Source organism: Schistocerca nitens, chromosome 5 (assembly GCF_023898315.1).
Source record: "Schistocerca nitens isolate TAMUIC-IGC-003100 chromosome 5, iqSchNite1.1, whole genome shotgun sequence".
NCBI lineage: Eukaryota > Metazoa > Arthropoda > Insecta > Orthoptera > Acrididae > Schistocerca > Schistocerca nitens.
The window spans coordinates 157,601,205-157,622,328 of record NC_064618.1 but is presented as its reverse complement, the minus strand read 5'-3'; the positions used below and the strand labels follow the sequence as shown (position 1 = coordinate 157,622,328).

Below are 21,124 nucleotides of genomic sequence, written 5' to 3'. Positions count from 1 at the left end.
TGTCCTATGTGATCTTTCTTTTTTGATGGTCATCAGTCTACTGACTGGTTTGATGCGGCCCGCCACGAATTCCTTTCCTGTGCTAACCTCTTCATCTCAGAGTAGCACTTGCAACCTACGTCCTCAATTATTTGCTTGACGTATTCCAATCTCTGACTTCCTCTACAGTTTGTGCCCCCTACAACTCCCTCTAGTACCATTGAAGTCATTCCCTCATGTCTTAGCAGATGTCCTATCATCCTGTCCCTTCTCCTTATCAGTGTTTTCCACATATTCCTTTCCTCTCCGATTCTACGTAGAACCTCCTCATTCCTTACCTTATCAGTCCACCTAATTTTCATCATTCGTCTATAGCACCACATCTCAAATGCTTCGATTCTCTTCTGTTCCGGTTTTCCCACAGTCCATGTTTCCCTACCATACAATGCTGTACTCCAGACGTACATCCTCAGAAATTTCTTCCTCAAATTAAGGCCGGTATTAGATATTAGTAGACTTCTCTTGGCCAGAAATGCCTTTTTTGCCATAGCGAGTCTGCTTTTGATGTCCTCCTTGCTCCGTCCGTCATTGGTTATTTTACTGCCTAGGTAGCAGAATTCCTTAACTTCATTGACTTCGTGACCATCAATCCTGATGTTAAGTTTCTCGCTGTTCTCATTTCTACTACCTCTCATTACCTTCGTCTTTTCCCGATTTACTCTCAAACCATACTGTGTACTCATTAGACCATTCCGTTCAGAAGATCATTTAATTCTTCTTCACTTTCACTCAGGATAGCAATGTCATCAGCGACTCGTATCATTGATATCCATTCACCTTGTATTTTAATTCCACTCCTGAACCTTTCTTTTATTTCCATCATTGCTTCCTCGATGTACATATTGTATATGACCCGTCTCTCCCTATTGCTTACCCCTACTTTTTTCAGAATCTCAAACAGCTTGCACCATTTTATATTGTCGAACGCTTTTTCCAGGTCGACAAATCCTATGAAAGTGTCTTCATTTTTCTTTAGCCTTGCTTCCATTATTAGCCGTAACGTCAGAATTGCCTCTCTCGTCCCTTTACTTTTCCCAAAGCCAAATTGATCGTCACCTAGCGCATTCTCAATTTTCTTTTCCATTCTTCTGTATATTACTCTTGTAAGCAGCTTCGATGCATGAACTGTTAAGCTGATTGTGCGATAATTCTCGCACTTGTCAGCTCCTGCCGTCTTCGGAATTGTGTGGATGATGCTTTTCCGAAAGTCAGATGGTATGTCGCCAGACTCATATATTCTACACACCAACGTAAATAGTCGTTTTGTTGCCACTTCCACCAATGATTTTAGAAATTCTGATGGAATGTTATCTACCCCTTCTGCCTTATTTGACCGTAAGTCCTCCAAAGCTCTTTTAAATTCCGCTTCTAATACTGGATCCCCTATCTCTTCTAAATCGACTCCTGTTTCTTCTTCTATCACATCAGACAAAGCTTCACCCTCATAGAGGCTTTCAATGTATTCTTTCCACCTATCTGCTCTCTCCTCTGCATTTAAGAGTGGAATTCCCGTTGCACTCTTAATGTTACCACCGTAGCTTTTAATGTCACCAAAGGTTGTTTTGAGTTTCCTGTATGCTGAGTCTCTCCTTCCGACAATCATATCTTTTTCGATGTCTTCACATTTTTCCTGCAGTAATTTCGTCTCAGCTTCCCTGCACTTCCTATTTGTTTCATTCCTCAGCGGCTTTTATTTCTGTATTCCTGATTTTCCCGGAACATGTTTGTAGTTCCTCCTTTCATCCATCAACAGAAGTACTTCTTCTGTTACCCATGGTTTCTTCGCAGCTACCTTCTTTGCACCTATGTTTTCCTTCCCAACTTCTGTGATGGCCCTTTTTAGAGATGTCCATTACTCTTCAACTGTACTGCCTACTGCGCTATTCCGTATTGCTGTATCTATAACGTTAGAGAACTTCAAACGTATCTCGTCATTACTTAGTACTTCCGTATCCCACTTCTTTGCGTATTGATTCTTCCTGACTAATGTCTTGATCTTCAGCCCACTCTTCATCACTACTATATTGTGATCTGAGTCTATATCTGCTCCTGGGTACGTCTTACAATCCAGTATCTGATTTCGGAATCCTTGTCTGACCATGATGTAATCTAATTAAAATCTTCCCGTATCTCCCGGCCTTTTCCAAGTATACCTCTTCCTCTTGTGATTCTTGAACAGGGTATTCGCTATTACTAGCTTAAACTTGTTACAGAACTCAATTAGTCTTTCTCCTCTTTCATTCCTTGCCCGAAGCCCATATTCTCCTGTAACCTTTTCTTCTACTCCTTCCCCTACAACTGATTAGAACAACCCGGTCACTGAACTGTTCACAGTAACACACCCTCTGCCCTACCTTCCTATTCATAACGAATCCTACACCTGTTATACCATTTTCTGCTGCTGTTGATATTACCCGATACTCATCTGACCAGAAATCCTTGTCTTCTTTCCACTTCACTTCATTGATCCCTACTATATCTAGATTGTGCCTTTGTATTTCCCTTTTCAGATTTTCTAGTTTCGCTACCACGTTCAAGCTTCTGACATTCCACGCCCCGACTCTTAGAACGTTATCGTTTCGTTGATTATTCAATCTTTTTCTCATGGTAACCTCCCCCTTGGCAGTCCCCTCCCGGAGATCCGAATGGGGGACTATACCGGAATCTTTTGCCAATGGAGAGATCATCTTGACACTTCTTCAATTATAGGCCACATGTTCTGTAGATACACGTTACGTGTCTTTAATGCAGTGGTTTCCATTGCCTTCTGCATCCTCATGTCGTTGATCATTGCTGATTCTTCCGCCTTTAGGGGGAATTTCCCACCCCTAGGACAAGAGAGTGCCCTGAACCTCTATCCGCTCCTCCGGCCTCTTTGACAAGGCCGTTGGCAGAATGAGAAGATGCTCCATCTCCTCTGTATCGACTCTTATATTTTCTTCTATCACATCACACAAGTCTTCTCCCTCGTAGAGGCCTTCAGTGTACTCTTTCCACCTATCTGCCAACTCCTCTGCATTTAATAGTGGAATCCCCATTGCATTCTTAATGTCACCACCCCTTCTTTTAATTTCACCAAAGGTTGTTTTGACTTCTCTGTATGCTGAGTGAGTTCTTCCGACAGTAATTTCTTTTTTCGATTCCTTCACATTTTTCATGCAGCCACTTCGCCTTAGCTTCACTTCACTTCCTGTTTATTTTATTCCTACACGATTTGTGTATCGGTATTCCTGACTTCGCCTGAACATTTTTTTACTTCCCTCTTTGATCAATCAACTGAGTTAAATCTCCTGTTACCCATGATTTCTTCACAGTTACCTTCTTTGTGCCTGTTTCTTTCTTTCCAACTTTTGCGACAGCCCTTTTTGGAGATGTCCATTGCACTTCAGCTGAAGTGTATACTGAGCTGTTCCTCATCGCAGTTTCCGGTGTTTCCACGTTATCATGCGTAGTTTCTAATATGCATTTTATTATTGATTACTAACACTCACCTGCTGTGCCATGTTGGGAATATGGTGAACGTGTTGTAAACAACGATAAAGTAAGCGGCAGAAAGTGTAATTTACATAGTAGCAACAAATATGACTCTTTCGACTGAGTAATAAGCTGTGCTGCAAATGACAAACATCCACAAGAACGGTATGTGAAATTGACAAATTAAAATGATCACACCGACGATGACGTTAAGGAAGGATCTGTGTTTGCACAAGACAGTACACTGTTGCTATAGTTGTACATCACATTGAACGTGCCTGCTAAAATACAAAATTGGTCTTCCATTACCAAATCAGTTCTAAAATTAAAATCGCCCTCCTTAACACAGAGAAGCTCAGGATTTGACTTCCATCAAACTGTTAGATGCCAACGGTACACCTCCCGCTGATCCCTAATGACTGGACGGTTATTGAACAAATATGACTATCCTCAGGCAATGGAGTTGGATACAGACAATTATACCTGTTGCGACATGAGAAGTGGCCGTCAAGACGACAATGGAACTCTCCGTACACAAGGAGGAATCAGGATGAAGCAGTCGATAGCTCAAGGGGCCCGTTTTCTGTCTTTTCCCGCCTTTTTGAAGCGTTGCCTGGACGAACTAACGACACTAAACACATTGCCAATAAGCAATACCAGGGATAGACAAAAATATTGGAAGACAGTGACAAATGCATGTTTGCACCTAAATGCAAAAGTCCGCCGGTTGGGCTGTTGTATTGGACTATGAACGCCACCTGTGCAGTGCCCTCAATACTTTGCCAGACTCAGCCGTGGTTATAACTGTGTTCTATGTACTGTGAGTCCATTACGTAAGGAGTTAAGCGAATTCGAAACACGACCCTTGTTCACGTACCTCGTATAATCCAGGACTCGCTTTGTGACCATGAACTGTCGCCATCAGAGTCGACATGTTTCAATATTATCGAGCCTTTGTGGCTTACTTTGGAGAAAACGCTGCCTGGTTTTATCCAGCGCCTCAACTTTCCATTCTTTTGCAGGAATAATGTCGGAAGATTCTTTTGAAAGCCATGCAGAGGGCATAGTTCCTTACTCATGTATTCCGAGACGACCGGAAGCTATTTTGAATGACACATGCTTCGTACACCATAACAGGTGTTTCGAAATATTTGCCTATCCCCAACGGAGGGTGATACTTGGACTTATTTGTTTTATGCGCTGATGGCCTTCTGGGTATTATCTCTCTCTCCGTAGGTGAGCAATAGTTTGTCTTTGCCCAAGCCAATCGGCGGTCCGGAAGTCTTCTACAAATAGCCAGATCTTTGACTTGCATGTACGTGCCTAGTCGATACTTTACACGTCTGAACCAGACTTGTAAGTACGTGACGTCGGCACCTGACGTTATATTTTGTATCCCCCTTAGTTATGTTCCTGTTCCACTTAAGTTGTCAACCATCAACCAATTATGGAGAGGTAAGGGGTGTTGTCTACTCTGGCGTCGAAAATTCTCAGTCTGTGGTATCCGCAACTGGGCGTGAATCACCTTAACGGCGTTTAGAAAAGACTCTCATCGAAATTTCGTGCCACTTTCCTAGCCACTTTCCCATTAGGAGAGATAGGGAGAGTAATTTGGACTGTCTTCTCTAATGTGCTTCCCCTTTTTCCTGTTTTATGGCTGCGTAGTTCTCTGTCTCTTCGCTCACTTGGTTCCTTCTTCGATTGATGTGCTTTTCGTGGAAACATTTGTTTCTGATAAGGTTTTATTCATCAACGAAAGAATGAAGGTTGGTTTTTTCTTCCTAGGGGATGCACTTCGTTACCCTATATCCTGTATTTTTTCCAGTCGGTGATTAGTGGACGGACTTGGCTGCCATATAGTGTGGTGGATACAGATGGAGATAGGCTGTCATTGTCATGTGGCAATACTTCTCACTTCGATCATCTCGCATATGCTGAGAGGCACACACATGCCTTGCTCGTACCGTGGCATCAAGCAGTCGGGCCTGCAAGATGAGTGGTCTGCCAAGCGAGTGGACTCATTCTTATTTATCGAGTAACATAAACTCTAGTACTCACAATTAAGTTACAAGTTATTCTCCTGTTTGAATATTACACAACGGAAACGCACATCTGACTATTAGTAATTTACACAACTCTGTTCACTACGCACTGGCAATAACACATTTTCTTTCTTATTTAACGGCTTTGGTCAACACGTGACCACCACACTGAATGTGAATGGTGCACACATTATAAATTCTGGGTATCATGACAACATACTATTCGAAGGAAAAGGCCACCAATCTTTTTCTTTTCACTATCTTATTTATTCCGATAAATTCTATGACCTAAACACACAAATTCTATAACCTACAACAATAACACATGAGAAATTCCGCCCAGTGGGCATGGCTTTGCATTGGTGATTCTCTATCTTATGGTCTCGTAATTATTTAAAGCTACAGTGCACTTTCTGGATAGGATGGTGGATCTTTTGTTATATCTCACACTTCGACTCTCACACCCATCATTACGAAAATTTCCTCCAGACCGAGCGGTACAAAAAGGAACATGCATAACCCACTGCCTCTGAAACTATCTTGTTACTCTCCCATGCCAACCACACATACTGAAATTTCATGAAATACATCACACTGGCAACATACAATACAAAGAATAGTCACAACATTATAATCACATCACTTTCAGCTTTCCCATTTCAATTAGTATTTATCCCAGTTTCACACGACACTGCCCCACTTCGTAACTTTTCTTTCCTACTGTGAACTCTGGAGGATATATGCACGTCGTCCTGTGCAATGCAAGCCAAATGGCGTTGCTGGATAGACGGCTGACTCACCTTGCTTCTCTCTCAGAGCATTATAGTTTGAATCAAGTGTCACACGGAATCATAACACGCAAAGCAATACTAAGAACATATTCATCACACACGCGAGTCCTCAATTGACACTATGGACGAGTACTTGTCTTTATCCTTTGTCTCACACACAGATTGAGACTCACACAGTACTCACCACGTAGAAGTACTCGTCTGTAATTTCAAGTCCTGCACACGCCATTTCTTAAATATTTCCAACTTATAGTACTCACGCTAGTAATTCAGCTTAACCTAAGCACTCGGAAGTATTTCAACTTATTGCTACACGTGGTTTCATTGTGACCGTTGGTCATTTCCGAAGATTACTACGATCCCCTTAATATTACCTGCCTGACATTTAATTCTCCCACAAAAGTTCCTGAGATAGAGATATTATTATTCCAAACTACTCTTAAGTATTTCACATGCATACCATGTCTCCACTTTGTCTTTACGGAGCACACCTAATACAGGTCTTACCACCACTAGATCCAGCGGCAGAGTGCTGAAACATGGCCGTTCTTCAGGTCCTCTCGCACCTCTGCGAAGTGGGGGAGCACCTTGCTACCGTATTGGTCAGCCACATATCATCTCAAAGATGATCATATATTCACAATCACTATCTGCGGTTAGCAGACGACCATACATTCATTCATTTCACAGATCTCACAGAACTGGATGTAGAGATTTATTTTGTGGGAGTGCACTTGTGATCAATTAAATAAATAAATTGTCAGTCTTTCCCACACTGGTATACGGCTTCGCTGTATTAATTGAAATTGAAAAAATATGTTGTGCTGACAAGAATAACGAAGAATGTTGTACCTGTTTCTAATGACGGGCGGTTCTGTACCCTTTCAATGCAAGACCTATTTCTAAGGTGGAGGAAGTCTGCTTAGATGTCGTTGAGACGTAAAAGAGTATTGAAATTACAATGAAAGTTGTGGTCTTCTCCAGCTGTCAAGATACTTCGCTGGTGTAAATAAAAAGCATCCCAAAGGCATCACAAACACTACGCTCAAGCATTCCGGTATTTCCCCGGTAGCAGGCAGTCACTAGACCCTGATACTTTCAAAGAGCCGGCCACAGATGTGATCGCTTTTCCGAAAAGAGACTAACAGAGCTGAAACCTTGACGTGCCGTAAAACAGCAGCAAATTACGTTTGGGAGAGAGCTCTGCAACTTTAAAACCTTGGGAAAAAGCTTTATCAGAGTTGTGGAGAGAACAGAGTCGCTGAGATATTAGTGATACGAGTATCAGTGGACGAACGGCAGAATAGTGCCAACGAATGGCGAATGCATAGGTCTGAGGTCAACGGATTAACCGATTGTAAACTGAAGATAATGGTCTTCCTCCATAAGTCACGGTCAGAGATGGCCAGGATTTCGTGTCGTCTTGTCACTGTAGGCTTGCAATTTGAGAAGCAAGAAGATGTTGTTTGCTGTCCGGTATACTCTTTCTATAACACAACTGCAAGCATGTATTAACTGGGTTCTTCATTCATAAGAATAAGAAAGGTACTTAATTTATTCTAGTTGTGATGCCAGCTCTTGCATAATAGTCTACGTTAGCCTCACTGCTGGTGAAGTGCAAGTCCTGCTATACACTGATCGCTATTGGCTGCATGACACTGAGACTCTGATTGCGGCTGCGACACTCTGTGGCTGCAAGTGACTAATGACTCGACTCGGTGACTCAATGGATAAGTGACAGAGCCCTCCGTCGAGAGGGCGTTGGCTGCAAGTTTCTAACGAGTTTGGCCTCTTGCGAGTTTCTCCTTGGCTTCCTTGCTCCAGTGCCTACTATCGACCTTTGAACAACCTCTTTGCCGACTGGAGTGCTGGCGACAGCTTACGCAAACACACATGGAAAGGACGGAAGTATGGAAACAACAAAAACACAACGCCTTAACATGGCATGCAAAACAGCTTGGCCAGGGAGATGTGACAATACATCCTTGTGTTCACAAAACCAGCACAGGACGATGGGAGTCGTCTCCATACGTAGCTACAGCTTTGGAAAACAAACATTGAGCACCACGTTGCAGCGTAACCATGTATCCTATATCTCGATATGCCTAACCAGATCATCATGTTTCACTAATGGGATGCAAACTCGTCCAGTAGTTGGAAACCGTGTGATGCAAAACCAATGCGACCAAACGATTTTGTTCCACTGATCCTTGTTTTATTTCTTCGGCACCATATTTTCGCTTTCCGGACGTTTCGATTAATGGTGAATAGTTTTGGGATTCCAGCTCGCCCTGCCATCCCCAGATTATGGAGCTCCATTTATATTGTTTTGGTGCTGACAAGGATCGCGAGTGTAGTTACTTTGTGGTTGTCATCGTTATTTTTTGTCGCAAATCTCGTCAATGACTGGCAATCGCAAGGAAAGCGTTTCTGAAGAAGAAAAATTTGTTAACATCGAGTATAGATTTAAATGTCAGGAAGTCGTTTCTGAAAGTATTTGTATGGGGTGTAGCCATGTATGGAGGTGAAACGTGAACGATAATAGTTTATACAAGAAGAGAATAGAAGCTTTCGAAATGTGGTGCTACAGAAGAATGTTGAAGATTAGATGGGTAGATCACATAACTAATGAGGAGGTATTGAATAGAATTGAGAAGAGGAGCTTGTGGCCCAGCTTGACTAGAAGAAGGGATCGGTTGGTAGGACATGTTCTGAGACATCGAGGGATCACCAGTTCAGTATTGGAGGGCAGCGTGGAGGTTAAAAATCGTAGAGGGAGACCAAGAGATGAATACACTATGCAGCTTCAGAAGGATGTAGGCTGCGGTAAGTACTGGGAGATGAAGAAGCTTGCACAGGATGGAGTAGCATGGAGAGCTGCATCAAACCAGTCTCAGGACTGAAGACCACAACAAACAACAACAACGTCGTCAATGACCGTCTGTCACAGTCACTCGACAACGACTTATGTCCAAGTTGTGACATAGCGTATATATCTCCACCTTCCCTGTTCGCGGTGTATATTTCCGATATTGTGCCTCTTGAAGCACCGAACACTAGGGTTACCTTGGTAACGGAAGCACTTGCTATACGAGCGCCAAGCGTTCGCCTAGCTCCTCCATAGTGAACTTGCGGTACACTATGTGTTCAAAAGTATCCGGACACCCCAAAAACATACGTTTTTCCTATTAGGTGCATTGTGATGCCACCTAATGCCAGGTACGACATATCAGCGACCTCAGTAGTCACAAGACATTGTGAGAGAGCAGTATGGGGCGCTCCGCAGAACTCATTGGCTTCAAAGATGGTCAGGTGATTGGGTTTCACTTGCGTTATACATCTGTACGCGTTATTTCTACACTCCGAAGCATCCCTAGGTCGAGTGTTTCCGATGTGATGGTGAAGTGGAAACGTGAGGGGACACGTACAGCACAGAAGTTACAGGCCGACCTCGTATGTTGACTGATAGAGACATTCGTAATGTATAAAAGGCAGACATGTATCTACATCATCTCACAGCAATTCCAAACAGCATCAGGATACACTGCAAGTACTATGACAGTTACGTGGGAGGTAAGAAAACTACGATTTCATGGTCGAGCGGCTCCTCATAAGCCACACATCTCAACGGTAGATGCCAAAGGAAGCCTCTCTTGGTTTAAGGAGCATAAACATTGGACGACTGAACAGGTGAAAAACGTTGTGTGGAATGACGAATCATGGTACACAATTTGGCCATCCGATGGCAGGGTGGGGAAATGGCGAGTGCCTGGTGAACGTCTTCTGCCAGCGTGTGTACTGTCAACAGTAAAACTGGGAGGCGTTGGTGTTACGGTGTGGTGGTGTTTTTCATGGAGGGGGCTTGCACCCCTTCGTGTTCTGCGTGGCACTATCACATGTCTGCATTGATGTTTTAAGCAGCTTCTTGCTTCCCACTGTTGAAGAGCAATTTGGGGATGGTGATTGCATCTTTCAACGCGATCAAGCACCTGTTCATAATGCACGGCTGTGGCGGAGTAGTTACACGACAACAACATCCTGACCTGACCGGACCTGAATAATGAAGAACCCCTTTCGAATATTTTTGAACACCGACCTTGTGCCAGGACTCGCCGACCGACATCGATACCTCTCCCCAGTGAAGAATGGACTGCCATTCCCCAAGAAACCTAGCACCAGACTGAACGTATGCCTGCGACAATGGAAGCTGTCATCAAGGCTGAGGGTGGGCCAACACCATACTGAATTCCACCATTACCGATGGAGGGCACCGCATACTTTTGACCACATAGTGTACACAGAATGCTTTTCTGACCACGACTGACTCTTGCGACGTACTGAGGACATTGCAAAGATGCCGTTCGTCGTCAAATACAAAAGCGCAATTAGCAGTCTTGGATATCACCTGCATTTGTGTTCCAATATCTGTTTCTAGTGGTATTGGAATATTTTTGTGCAGCCAGTGTGTGCTGGGAGAGTTGGTAAGCAGATTTTTATCCACCAACATAAAGGTATTGCCGTTGTAATCGTCCGATGCAACGAAGCTGGAAACTTCATACGCCTTGACTGACAACATAGTGGAGCTCTGAAACTCGCAATGCTCTCGCAAGATCGCTGCCGTCCGTTCAGCCACTCCAAGCGACTCATTCCAAACATTCCGAGGAAGCCTTTGATAATGACCGTTAGTGAGATTAGAGATATAAGTGTATCGAAGGGTGTTCAACCATATAGCGTAGCGCGACCGATTCTGAAAATCTCGTAGCACATCAGTACGTGATGTGAATGCCTTATATCCTGCCGCCACAGACATCCTGATGTACGTTGCATATTTGGTACGTACTGCGAGACGTTTGGGATCAGCTAGGCACTGTCACTCGTGCAAATGCCTGCAGCAGTCCTTTTGTGGCGGCCTTCGTAGCGACAACACTTCGCTGTAGAAACGGCCTACGAAGTCACCACCACACTTTTAATAGCGGGCCGACCGGTCCGCTGGAACAGTGAACAGAAAGATGAAAACCCAAACACTCGGATTAAATGAAAGTCGGTACTTATCTTTATTAACGACGATACAGAACACAGTGGTGAACATGGTCTACAGAAAACTGTCTAGTTCGAGTCGGAGCGGCTTGGTCAGCGTCGGCTGACGACAAACAACAACTCTGCTGCGATGAACACACAACTGACTAGCAGGTACACAATTCGGTGGCGAGTATACAACTGAGCTGTGAATCCAGAACTGTCCTAGTGCTCGCGACTCCAGCGCTTAAGAAGCCAGAAGCCAGCGGTGGCGCGCGCAGACTTGCGGCGATTTCCTGTATCGCTGGCGCTGCTTATGCGGACGGCGTCCGGACTTTGATGCTGCCAACCTTTTTGGCAGCGGGCTCGGTTGGCATTGCTGGCTAGGATATAACACTCCTCCCCCTCAAATCGCCGCACCGTCGTTGAATAATGACGTGGCGAGCGTCGACGGCGGGGGAGGGGTCTGGCCGCAGATGTAGCAGAAGAGACCGGGGCAGAGACTGTTGTCGGTGGCAGTCCCCGGTCCGCACCCCAGCATTGGCTGCGCGGGGCCTCGGGAAACACCGACTGAAAACCGAGGTCAGGGTGCACGCCTGTGACCACGGGCGCAGCTTCTGGTACTGGACGCGACGGGGCGTCGGGACCCACGAAGAGAGGCAGCGTCTCCTGACGCTGCGTCGACGGCTGCCGAGTGGGCGCCGGACAAGGCGCTGTGGTGTCAGACTCCTTGGGGGTGCCCAAGGAAAGCGGCTGCAGGACAGGCTGCACAGCCACTGCTTGGGAAGGCGGCCCGGCTGAGGGGTCGACGTCCATCAGCTCCGAAGGCCGTGGCGACTGAAGAGGGACCGCAGGCGCCGGAGCGACCACCTGGGGCGCTCCCGGATGAAGCTGCGCGGGAGGCATCAACGGGACGGGCTGTCTGCGTGGTAGCGGCGACGGCTGCTGCTGCTGCTGCCCTGGGGGCGGCAGCGAAGTCGGAAGGCGCGGCTGGAACCCGCCGCGGACCAAATCTGTGGACAAAGAACGAGCGGCAGAATCCGGGCGGCCAGCGCGGCGCAACTGGTTCTGATGCCTCCTGTGCACCCCAGTAGCAACTTGAACAGTATAAAAACCGCGACCCTGGACACTTATCACGGTACCACGTTCCCAACGACGGCGACCGTGATAAACTCTGAAAAAAACGGCGTCGTTGCGCTGAAAACGCGTGCGATGCTCAGAAGCGGCGGGTCGATCCGGGGGGTGCAACAACCGTAGTAGGGTGCGATGACGACGGCCGTGGAGAAGCTCCGCAGGCGAAGGGCCGTCGCGTGGCGTGGTCCGGTACGACGACAGGAACGTGATGAGGGCCTGCTGACGAGAGTGCGTAGCACGAAGGCGGTCCATATGATCCTTGAATGTGCGTACAAAACGTTCCGCTGCACCATTCGATTGAGGGTGAAACGGCGGAGTAAGAACATGGCGAATGCCATTGGCAGAACAAAAACCTTCAAATTCAGCAGAGGTAAATTGTGGACCATTGTCAGACACTAAAACTTCTGGAAGACCCTCAATACAAAAAATTGAAGTCAACGCCTGTATAGTTTGTGCAGACGTTGTAGACTGCATGGGCACAACAAACGGAAAATTACTAAATGCATCTATCACGATGAGCCAACGAGAATTCCAATATGGACCAGCGAAATCAATATGTACTCGCTGCCAGGGACCGGCAGGGCGTGCCCACTCAAAATAGCGTTGAGGTGGAGCAGCTTGGTGTTCGGCACACGTCGAACACTCTGTAGACATCTTCGTAATCTGCTTATCAATGCCGATCCATGTACAATGACGGCGGGCAAGCTGCTTGGTGCGGACCACTCCCCAATGACCTTGATGCAACAAGTCGAGGACCTTGGATTGGAGCACTTGGGGAACCACTACACGAAGCTGGTCATTCTCGGTGCGTAACAGCAAAACTCCGTGCGAAACAGACAACAGATGACGTTGCGGATAATAGCGACGAACCACAGGATCCGATATGTCCTTTGCCTTGGACGGCCAACCACGTTGAACAAAACGTAATAGTAAACTGAGATGAGGATCCGTAGCTGTCTCACGTGCCACCTGACGATAATCAATCGGAAAATCCCGGAGGGATTGATGCTCATCGGCGTCAATCTGATGGCAAGAGTCGTCAGAGGAATCGAAGACATCATCCGCAGCAATCGGCAATCTAGAAAGCGCGTCAGCGTTTGCATGCTGAGCTGTAGGGCGGTACAGTATCTCATACTGGTATTGTGATAACAAAAGAGCCCAACGTTGTAGTCTCTGAGCTGTCCGCTGAGGAACTGGTTTAGACGGATGAAACAGCGACGTCAGGGGCTTGTGATCTGTGACTAAATAGAATGGTCTACCATAGAGGTAGTGATGGAATTTTGTGACACCGAACACAATAGCCAACGCTTCCTTGTCCAATTGGCTATAATTACACTGAGCTTTGTTTAACAATTTAGATGCGAACGCAATAGGACGTTCGGTGTTACCGACTCGGTGAGACAACACAGCACCGAGGCCGAAAGAAGAAGCATCACAAGCTAACACCAGAGGCTTGTTAGGGTCGTAATGGACCAGACAACGATCATTCAATAAAGCCTCTTTAAGCTGCTGTAAGGCTGATTGGCAATCAGCTGACCACACAAACGGAACATTCTTACGGCGGAGACGATGCAACGGTGCAGCAATCCGTGATGCATTAGGTAAAAACCTAATATAATATGTCAATTTGCCAAGAACTGCTTGCAATTCATGCAGATTGCGAGGGGCGGGAAATCACGAATAGCTGCTAAATGTGACTGGGAGGGATGAATGCCTTGAGCATTAATAACATGTCCCAGACGCACAACCAAAAGGCAAACGCAGAAAACGGAACAACCCCAACGACGTGTTTATGACAAAATACTGTTGTGATTGCTCGTCGAGGGGCAATTGCAAATATGCTTCACGGAGATCAATTTTGGAAAAGAAACGAGCTTCCCCTAACTTATCCATCAGCTCGTCCGGTCTAGGCAAAGGAAAAGAATCAATGACAGTCTGAGGATTAACTGTCGACTTAAAATCAACACACGAACGTAACTTGCCAGACGGTTTCTTTATAATAACTAAGGGAGAAGCCCACTGGCTCGCTGAAACGGGTTGAATAACACCGTCGTTTTGCCAACGACGAAGTTCATCTTCTACAGGTGCCCGGAGGGCGTGAGGCACTGGACGAGCACGAAAAAATCGAGGCTGAGCATTATCTTTTAACGTAATATGAGCGGCAAAGTTCGCAGCACAACCGAGTTCGTCTTTAAATATGTCACTGGATCGTTTACACAAGTCGGTTATGCTGTCTTGAGGAACAACAACAAAATTAATTTGCAACACATTGTCTTGGATAGACAGGCCAAACAAGTCAAAACAGTCTAATCCGAAAATGTTTACACCGTCTGTAGCGCGGAGCACTGTGAATGAAACTGTTTTTGTGTTGCCCCGGAATGTGGCTGGCACGCTACATACACCTAACACAGGAATGTGTTCTCCACTATAAGTAGCCAAAGAATGTTTTGCCGCTGAAAGTTTAGGGCGGCCGATAGCCGCATACGTAGCACTATTTATGAGAGTCACAGACGCACCAGTGTCTAACTGAAAATTGAAGGTCTCATCCTGGATTCGTAGCTTCACAAATAGTTTATTACACTGCCTCTGAATCGGAGCAGTGGAGGCGGAAGACACAAAATCAGCGCGTTTAGCGCGTGTTCGCTGCTTACGACAACTCGTGGGTTGGGCGGGTGGATCAACAACTCCCGCTTCACTTGCAGTCTGTACATTATGTGTTACAGCGTTTGAATTACGCTTGGGTCGCCTAGCAGAGGGCCGGGTGGGTGGCTTATTGCGAACAAGTTTATTACCCACAGGGACCGTGGAAGAGTCTTTAAACGCGACCTTCTGGGCGGGCTGGCTTTGAAGAACATGAATATCCATGGGCTGGGCAGCACTAGAATTGTTCTTGCGTTTACGCAAACAAACAGTCTGGATGTGTCCTTTCCTTTGACAAAAGTGACAAACCGCGTTTCGTAACGGGCAACGTTCACGAGGATGAGCAAGAACACACTTATGGCAAGACTAAAGTCTATCATTTTGCACACGCGGCTGACGAATGTGTTTAACATGACGCGGCCGGCTAGTGTTTACAGTCTGACTCTGCCGGTGGGGACGCGGGCGTGACATAACGTGCTTAGCACAGGCAATTTGAGAAATACATGGCTGATCTAACTCACACTCAGCATAGTCAAAAGTATCTTGGGCTTCAATAATGTTCATCACAGTCTCTAATGACGGGTCAGGCAACTTTAAGATAGCAGCACGAATACGAGAATCTGCAATGTTTTGAGTAATAGCGTCTCGTAACATGACATCACTGTAGGAAGCTCCACACACACAATTAAATCGGCACTGACGGGTGAGGCCCCGTAAATCTGTTAACCACTGTTTATTAGATTGATGTGGCAGTTTCTTTAATCTGAAGAACTTGAATCGGGCTGCTGCCACATGAACTCGACACTCGAAATACTCAGCAAGCTTGTTAACAACAACGTCATAGTCTAAAGCTTCTGGCTTGGATTCCGGGAACAACTTACAAAGTAGTCTATAGACTTCCACGCCTGCAGTGGAAATTAAATAAAGCTGCCGCTCATTACCTGTGACTTTGTAGACTGACATGTGCGCCTGCAACTGCGCGAAATATTCTTGCCATTCTTCTCGTGATGCATCAAAAGCACGGAAAGGCAGTGCTGCCTGTGCTTGTTCCTTTTGTGGTGGTGGATTAGCCGCTTGTTTGACGATTGCTTCCACCAGACTTTGTATTTGCTGACTCTGTAACAAGATCAACTGTTGTAATTCGGCAGACATAGTGAACACAAATTAAACCAACCCCCAAAATTCTATCTCAAGAAACAAGTTAAACCAGCCCTGCACACGAGTTCGGAAGTCCTCGTCGCCAGTTTTGTGGCGGCCTTCGTAGCGACAACACTTCGCTGTAGAAACGGCCTACGAAGTCACCGCCACACTTTTAATAGCGGGCCGACCGGTCCGCTGGAACAGTGAACAGAAAGATGAAAACCCAAACACTCGGATTAAATGAAAGTCGGTACTTATCTTTATTAACGACGATACAGAACACAGTGGTGAACATGGTCTACAGAAAACTGTCTAGTTCGAGTCGGAGCGGCTTGGTCAGCGTCGGCTGACGACAAACAACAACTCTGCTGCGATGAACACACAACTGACTAGCAGGTACACAATTCGGTGGCGAGTATACAACTGAGCGGTGAATCCAGAACTGTCCTAGCGCTCGCGACTCCAGCGCTTAAGAAGCCAGAAGCCAGCGGTGGCGCGCACAGACTTGCGGCGATTTCCTGTATCGCTGGCGCTGCTTATGCGGACGGCGTCCGGACTTTGATGCTGCCAACCTTTTTGGCAGCGGGCTCGGTTGGCATTACTGGCTAGGATATAACACTCCTCCCCCCCCCAAATCGCCGCACCGTCGTTGAATAATGACGTGGCGAGCGTCGACGGCGGGGGAGGGGTCTGGCCACAGACGTAGCAGAAGAGACCGGGGCGGAGACTGTTGTCGGTGGCAGTCCCCGGTCCGCACCCCAGCATTGGCTGCGCGGGGCCTCGGGAAACACCGACTGAAAACCGAGGTCAGGGTGCACGCCTGTGACCACGGGCGCAGCTTCTGGTACTGGACGCGACGGGGCGTCGGGACCCACGAAGAGAGGCAGCGTCTCCTGACGCTGCGTCGACGGCTGCCGAGTGGGCGCCGGACAAGGCGCTGTGGTGTCAGACTCCTTGGGGGTGCCCAAGGAAAGCGGCTGCAGGACAGGCTGCACAGCCACCGCTTGGGAAGGCGGCCCGGCTGTGGGGTCGACGTCCATCAGCTCCGAAGGCCGTGGCGACTGAAGAGGGACCGCAGGCGCCGGAGCGACCACCTGGGGCGCTCCCGGATGAAGCTGCGCGGGAGGCATCAACGGGACGGGCTGTCTGCGTGGTAGCGGCGACGGCTGCTGCTGCTGCTGCCCTGGGGGCGGCAGCGAAGTCGGAAGGCGCGGCTGGAACCCGCCGCGGACCAAATCTGTGGACAAAGAACGAGCGGCAGAATCCGGGCGGCCAGCGCGGCGCAACTGGTTCTGATGCCTCCTGTGCACCCCAGTAGCAACTTGAACAGTATAAAAACCGCGACCCTGGACACTTATCACGGTACCACGTTCCCAACGACGGCGACCGTGATAAACTCTGAAAAAAACGGCGTCGTTGCGCTGAAAACGCGTGCGATGCTCAGAAGCGGCGGGTCGATCCGGGGGGTGCAACAACCGTAGTAGGGTGCGATGACGACGGCCGTGGAGAAGCTCCGCAGGCGAAGGGCCGTCGCGTGGCGTGGTCCGGTACGACGACAGGAACGTGATGAGGGCCTGCTGACGAGAGTGCGTAGCACGAAGGCGGTCCATATGATCCTTGAATGTGCGTACAAAACGTTCCGCTGCACCATTCGATTGAGGGTGAAACGGCGGAGTAAGAACATGGCGAATGCCATTGGCAGAACAAAAACCTTCAAATTCAGCAGAGGTAAATTGTGGACCATTGTCAGACACTAAAACTTCTGGAAGACCCTCAATACAAAAAATTGAAGTCAACGCCTGTATAGTTTGTGCAGACGTTGTAGACTGCATGGGCACAACAAACGGAAAATTACTAAATGCATCTATCACGAAGAGCCAACGAGAATTCCAATATGGACCAGCGAAATCAATATGTACTCGCTGCCAGGGACCGGCAGGGCGTGCCCACTCAAAATAGCGTTGAGGTGGAGCAGCTTGGTGTTCGGCACACGTCGAACACTCTGTAGACATCTTCGTAATCTGCTTATCAATGCCGATCCATGTACAATGACGGCGGGCAAGCTGCTTGGTGCGGACCACTCCCCAATGACCTTGATGCAACAAGTCGAGGACCTTGGATTGGAGCACTTGGGGAACCACTACTCGAAGCTGGTCATTCTCGGTGCGTAACAGCAAAACTCCGTGCGAAACAGACAACAGATGACGTTGCGGATAATAGCGACGAACCACAGGATCCGATATGTCCTTTGCCTTGGACGGCCAACCACGTTGAACAAAACGTAATAGTAAACTGAGATGAGGATCCGTAGCTGTCTCACGTGCCACCTGACGATAATCAATCGGAAAATCCCGGAGGGATTGATGCTCATCGGCGTCAATCTGATGGCAAGAGTCGTCAGAGGAATCGAAGACATCATCCGCAGCAATCGGCAATCTAGAAAGCGCGTCAGCGTTTGCATGCTGAGCTGTAGGGCGATACAGTATCTCATACTGGTATTGTGATAACAAAAGAGCCCAACGTTGTAGTCTCTGAGCTGTCCGCTGAGGAACTGGTTTAGACGGATGAAACAGCGACGTCAGGGGCTTGTGATCTGTGACTAAATAGAATGGTCTACCATAGAGGTAGTGATGGAATTTTGTGACACCGAACACAATAGCCAACGCTTCCTTGTCCAATTGGCTATAATTACACTGAGCTTTGTTTAACAATTTAGATGCGAACGCAATAGGACGTTCGGTGTTACCGACTCGGTGAGACAACACAGCACCGAGGCCGAAAGAAGAAGCATCACAAGCTAACACCAGAGGCTTGTTAGGGTCGTAATGGACCAGACAACGATCATTCAATAAAGCCTCTTTAAGCTGCTGAAAGGCTGATTGGCAATCAGCTGACCACACAAACGGAACATTCTTACGGCGGAGACGATGCAACGGTGCAGCAATCCGTGATGCATTAGGTAAAAACCTAATATAATATGTCAATTTGCCAAGAACTGCTTGCAATTCATGCAGATTGCGAGGGGCGGGAAATCACGAATAGCTGCTAAATGTGACTGGGAGGGATGAATGCCTTGAGCATTAATAACATGTCCCATATACTCCAACTCCGTAAGGAAAAATGAACATTTATCGATGTTGCAACGTAGGCCTGCCTGAGACAACATTGTAAACAAACACTCCAAATTACGGAAATGTTCAGCAGGCGTCCGACCGGACACAACAATATCGTCTAAATAGTTGCAACACGATGGCACATTAGCCAAAAGTTGGGACAAAAAACGCTGAAAAACAGCTGGAGCTGACGCACAACCAAAAGGCAAACGCAGAAAACGGAACAACCCCAACGACGTGTTTATGACAAAATACTGTTGTGATTGCTCGTCGAGGGGCAATTGCAAATATGCTTCACGGAGATCAATTTTGGAAAAGAAACGAGCTTCCCCTAACTTATCCATCAGCTCGTCCGATCTAGGCAAAGGAAAAGAATCAATGACAGTCTGAGGATTAACTGTCGACTTAAAATCAACACACGAACGTAACTTGCCAGACGGTTTCTTTATAATAACTAAGGGAGAAGCCCACTGGCTCACTGAAACGGGTTGAATAACACCGTCGTTTTGCCAACGACGAAGTTCATCTTCTACAGGTGCCCGGAGGGCGTGAGGCACTGGACGAGCACGAAAAAATCGAGGCTGAGCATTATCTTTTAACGTAATATGAGCGGCAGAGTTCGCAGCACAACCGAGTTCGTCTTTAAATATGTCACTGGATCGTTTACACAAATCGGTTATGCTGTCTTGAGGAACAACAACAAAATTAATTTGCAACACATTGTCTTGGATAGACAGGCCAAACAAGTCAAAACAGTCTAATCCGAAAATGTTTACACCGTCTGTAGCGCGGAGCACTGTGAATGAAACTGTTTTTGTGTTGCCCCGGAATGTGGCTGGCACGCTACATACACCTAACACAGGAATGTGTTCTCCACTATAAGTAGCCAAAGAATGTTTTGCCGCTGAAAGTTTAGGGCGGCCGATAGCCGCATACGTAGCACTATTTATGAGAGTCACAGACGCACCAGTGTCTAACTGAAAATTGAAGGTCTCATCCTGGATTCGTAGCTTCACAAATAGTTTATTACACTGCCTCTGAATCGGAGCAGTGGAGGCGGAAGACACAAAATCAGCGCGTTTAGCGCGTGTTCGCTGCTTACTACAACTCGTGGGTTGGGCGGGTGGATCAACAACTCCCGCTTCACTTGCAGTCTGTACATTATGTGTTACAGCGTTTGAATTACGCTTGGGTCGCCTAGCAGAGGGCCGGGTGGGTGGCTTATTGCGAACAAGTTTATTACCCACAGGAACCGTGGAAGAGTCTTTAAACGCGACCTTCTGGGCGGGCTGGCTTTGAAGAACATGAATATCCATGGGCTGGGCAGCACTAGAATTGTTCTTGCGTTTACGCAAACAAACAGTCTGGATGTGTCCTTTCCTTTGACAAAAGTGACAAACCGCGTTTCGTAACGGGCAACGTTCACGAGGATGAGCAAGAACACACTTATGGCAAGACTTAACTCTATCATTTTGCACACGCGGCTGACGAATGTGTTTAACATGACGCGGCCGGCTAGTGTTTACAGTCTGACTCTGCCGGTGGGGCCGCGGGCGTGACATAACGTGCTTAGCACAGGCAATTTGAGAAATACATGGCTGATCTAACTCACACTCAGCATAGTCAAAAGTATCTTGGGCTTCAATAATGTTCATCACAGTCTCTAATGACGGGTCAGGCAACTTTAAGATAGCAGCACGAATACGAGAATCTGCAATGTTTTGAGTAATAGCGT

At 47.0% G+C, this 21,124-nt stretch overlaps 1 protein-coding gene across 1 annotated transcript in view; it reads right to left on the bottom strand.

Moving 5' to 3' along the window:
• The window catches only part of LOC126260323 (proline-rich protein HaeIII subfamily 1-like), a 46,372-nt gene extending 25,667 nt beyond the window's left edge, over window positions 1-20,705 (bottom strand). The window contains exons 1-3 of the mRNA XM_049957648.1: window positions 20,633-20,705; window positions 17,034-17,513; window positions 11,896-12,375 (exon numbers count right to left, since the gene is read on the bottom strand). Of these exons, the coding sequence (XP_049813605.1) occupies window positions 11,896-12,375; window positions 17,034-17,513; window positions 20,633-20,705 (1,033 nt within the window). The remainder of the gene's footprint in view (window positions 1-11,895; window positions 12,376-17,033; window positions 17,514-20,632) is intronic.
• Between the last annotated feature and the right edge of the window lie 419 nt (window positions 20,706-21,124).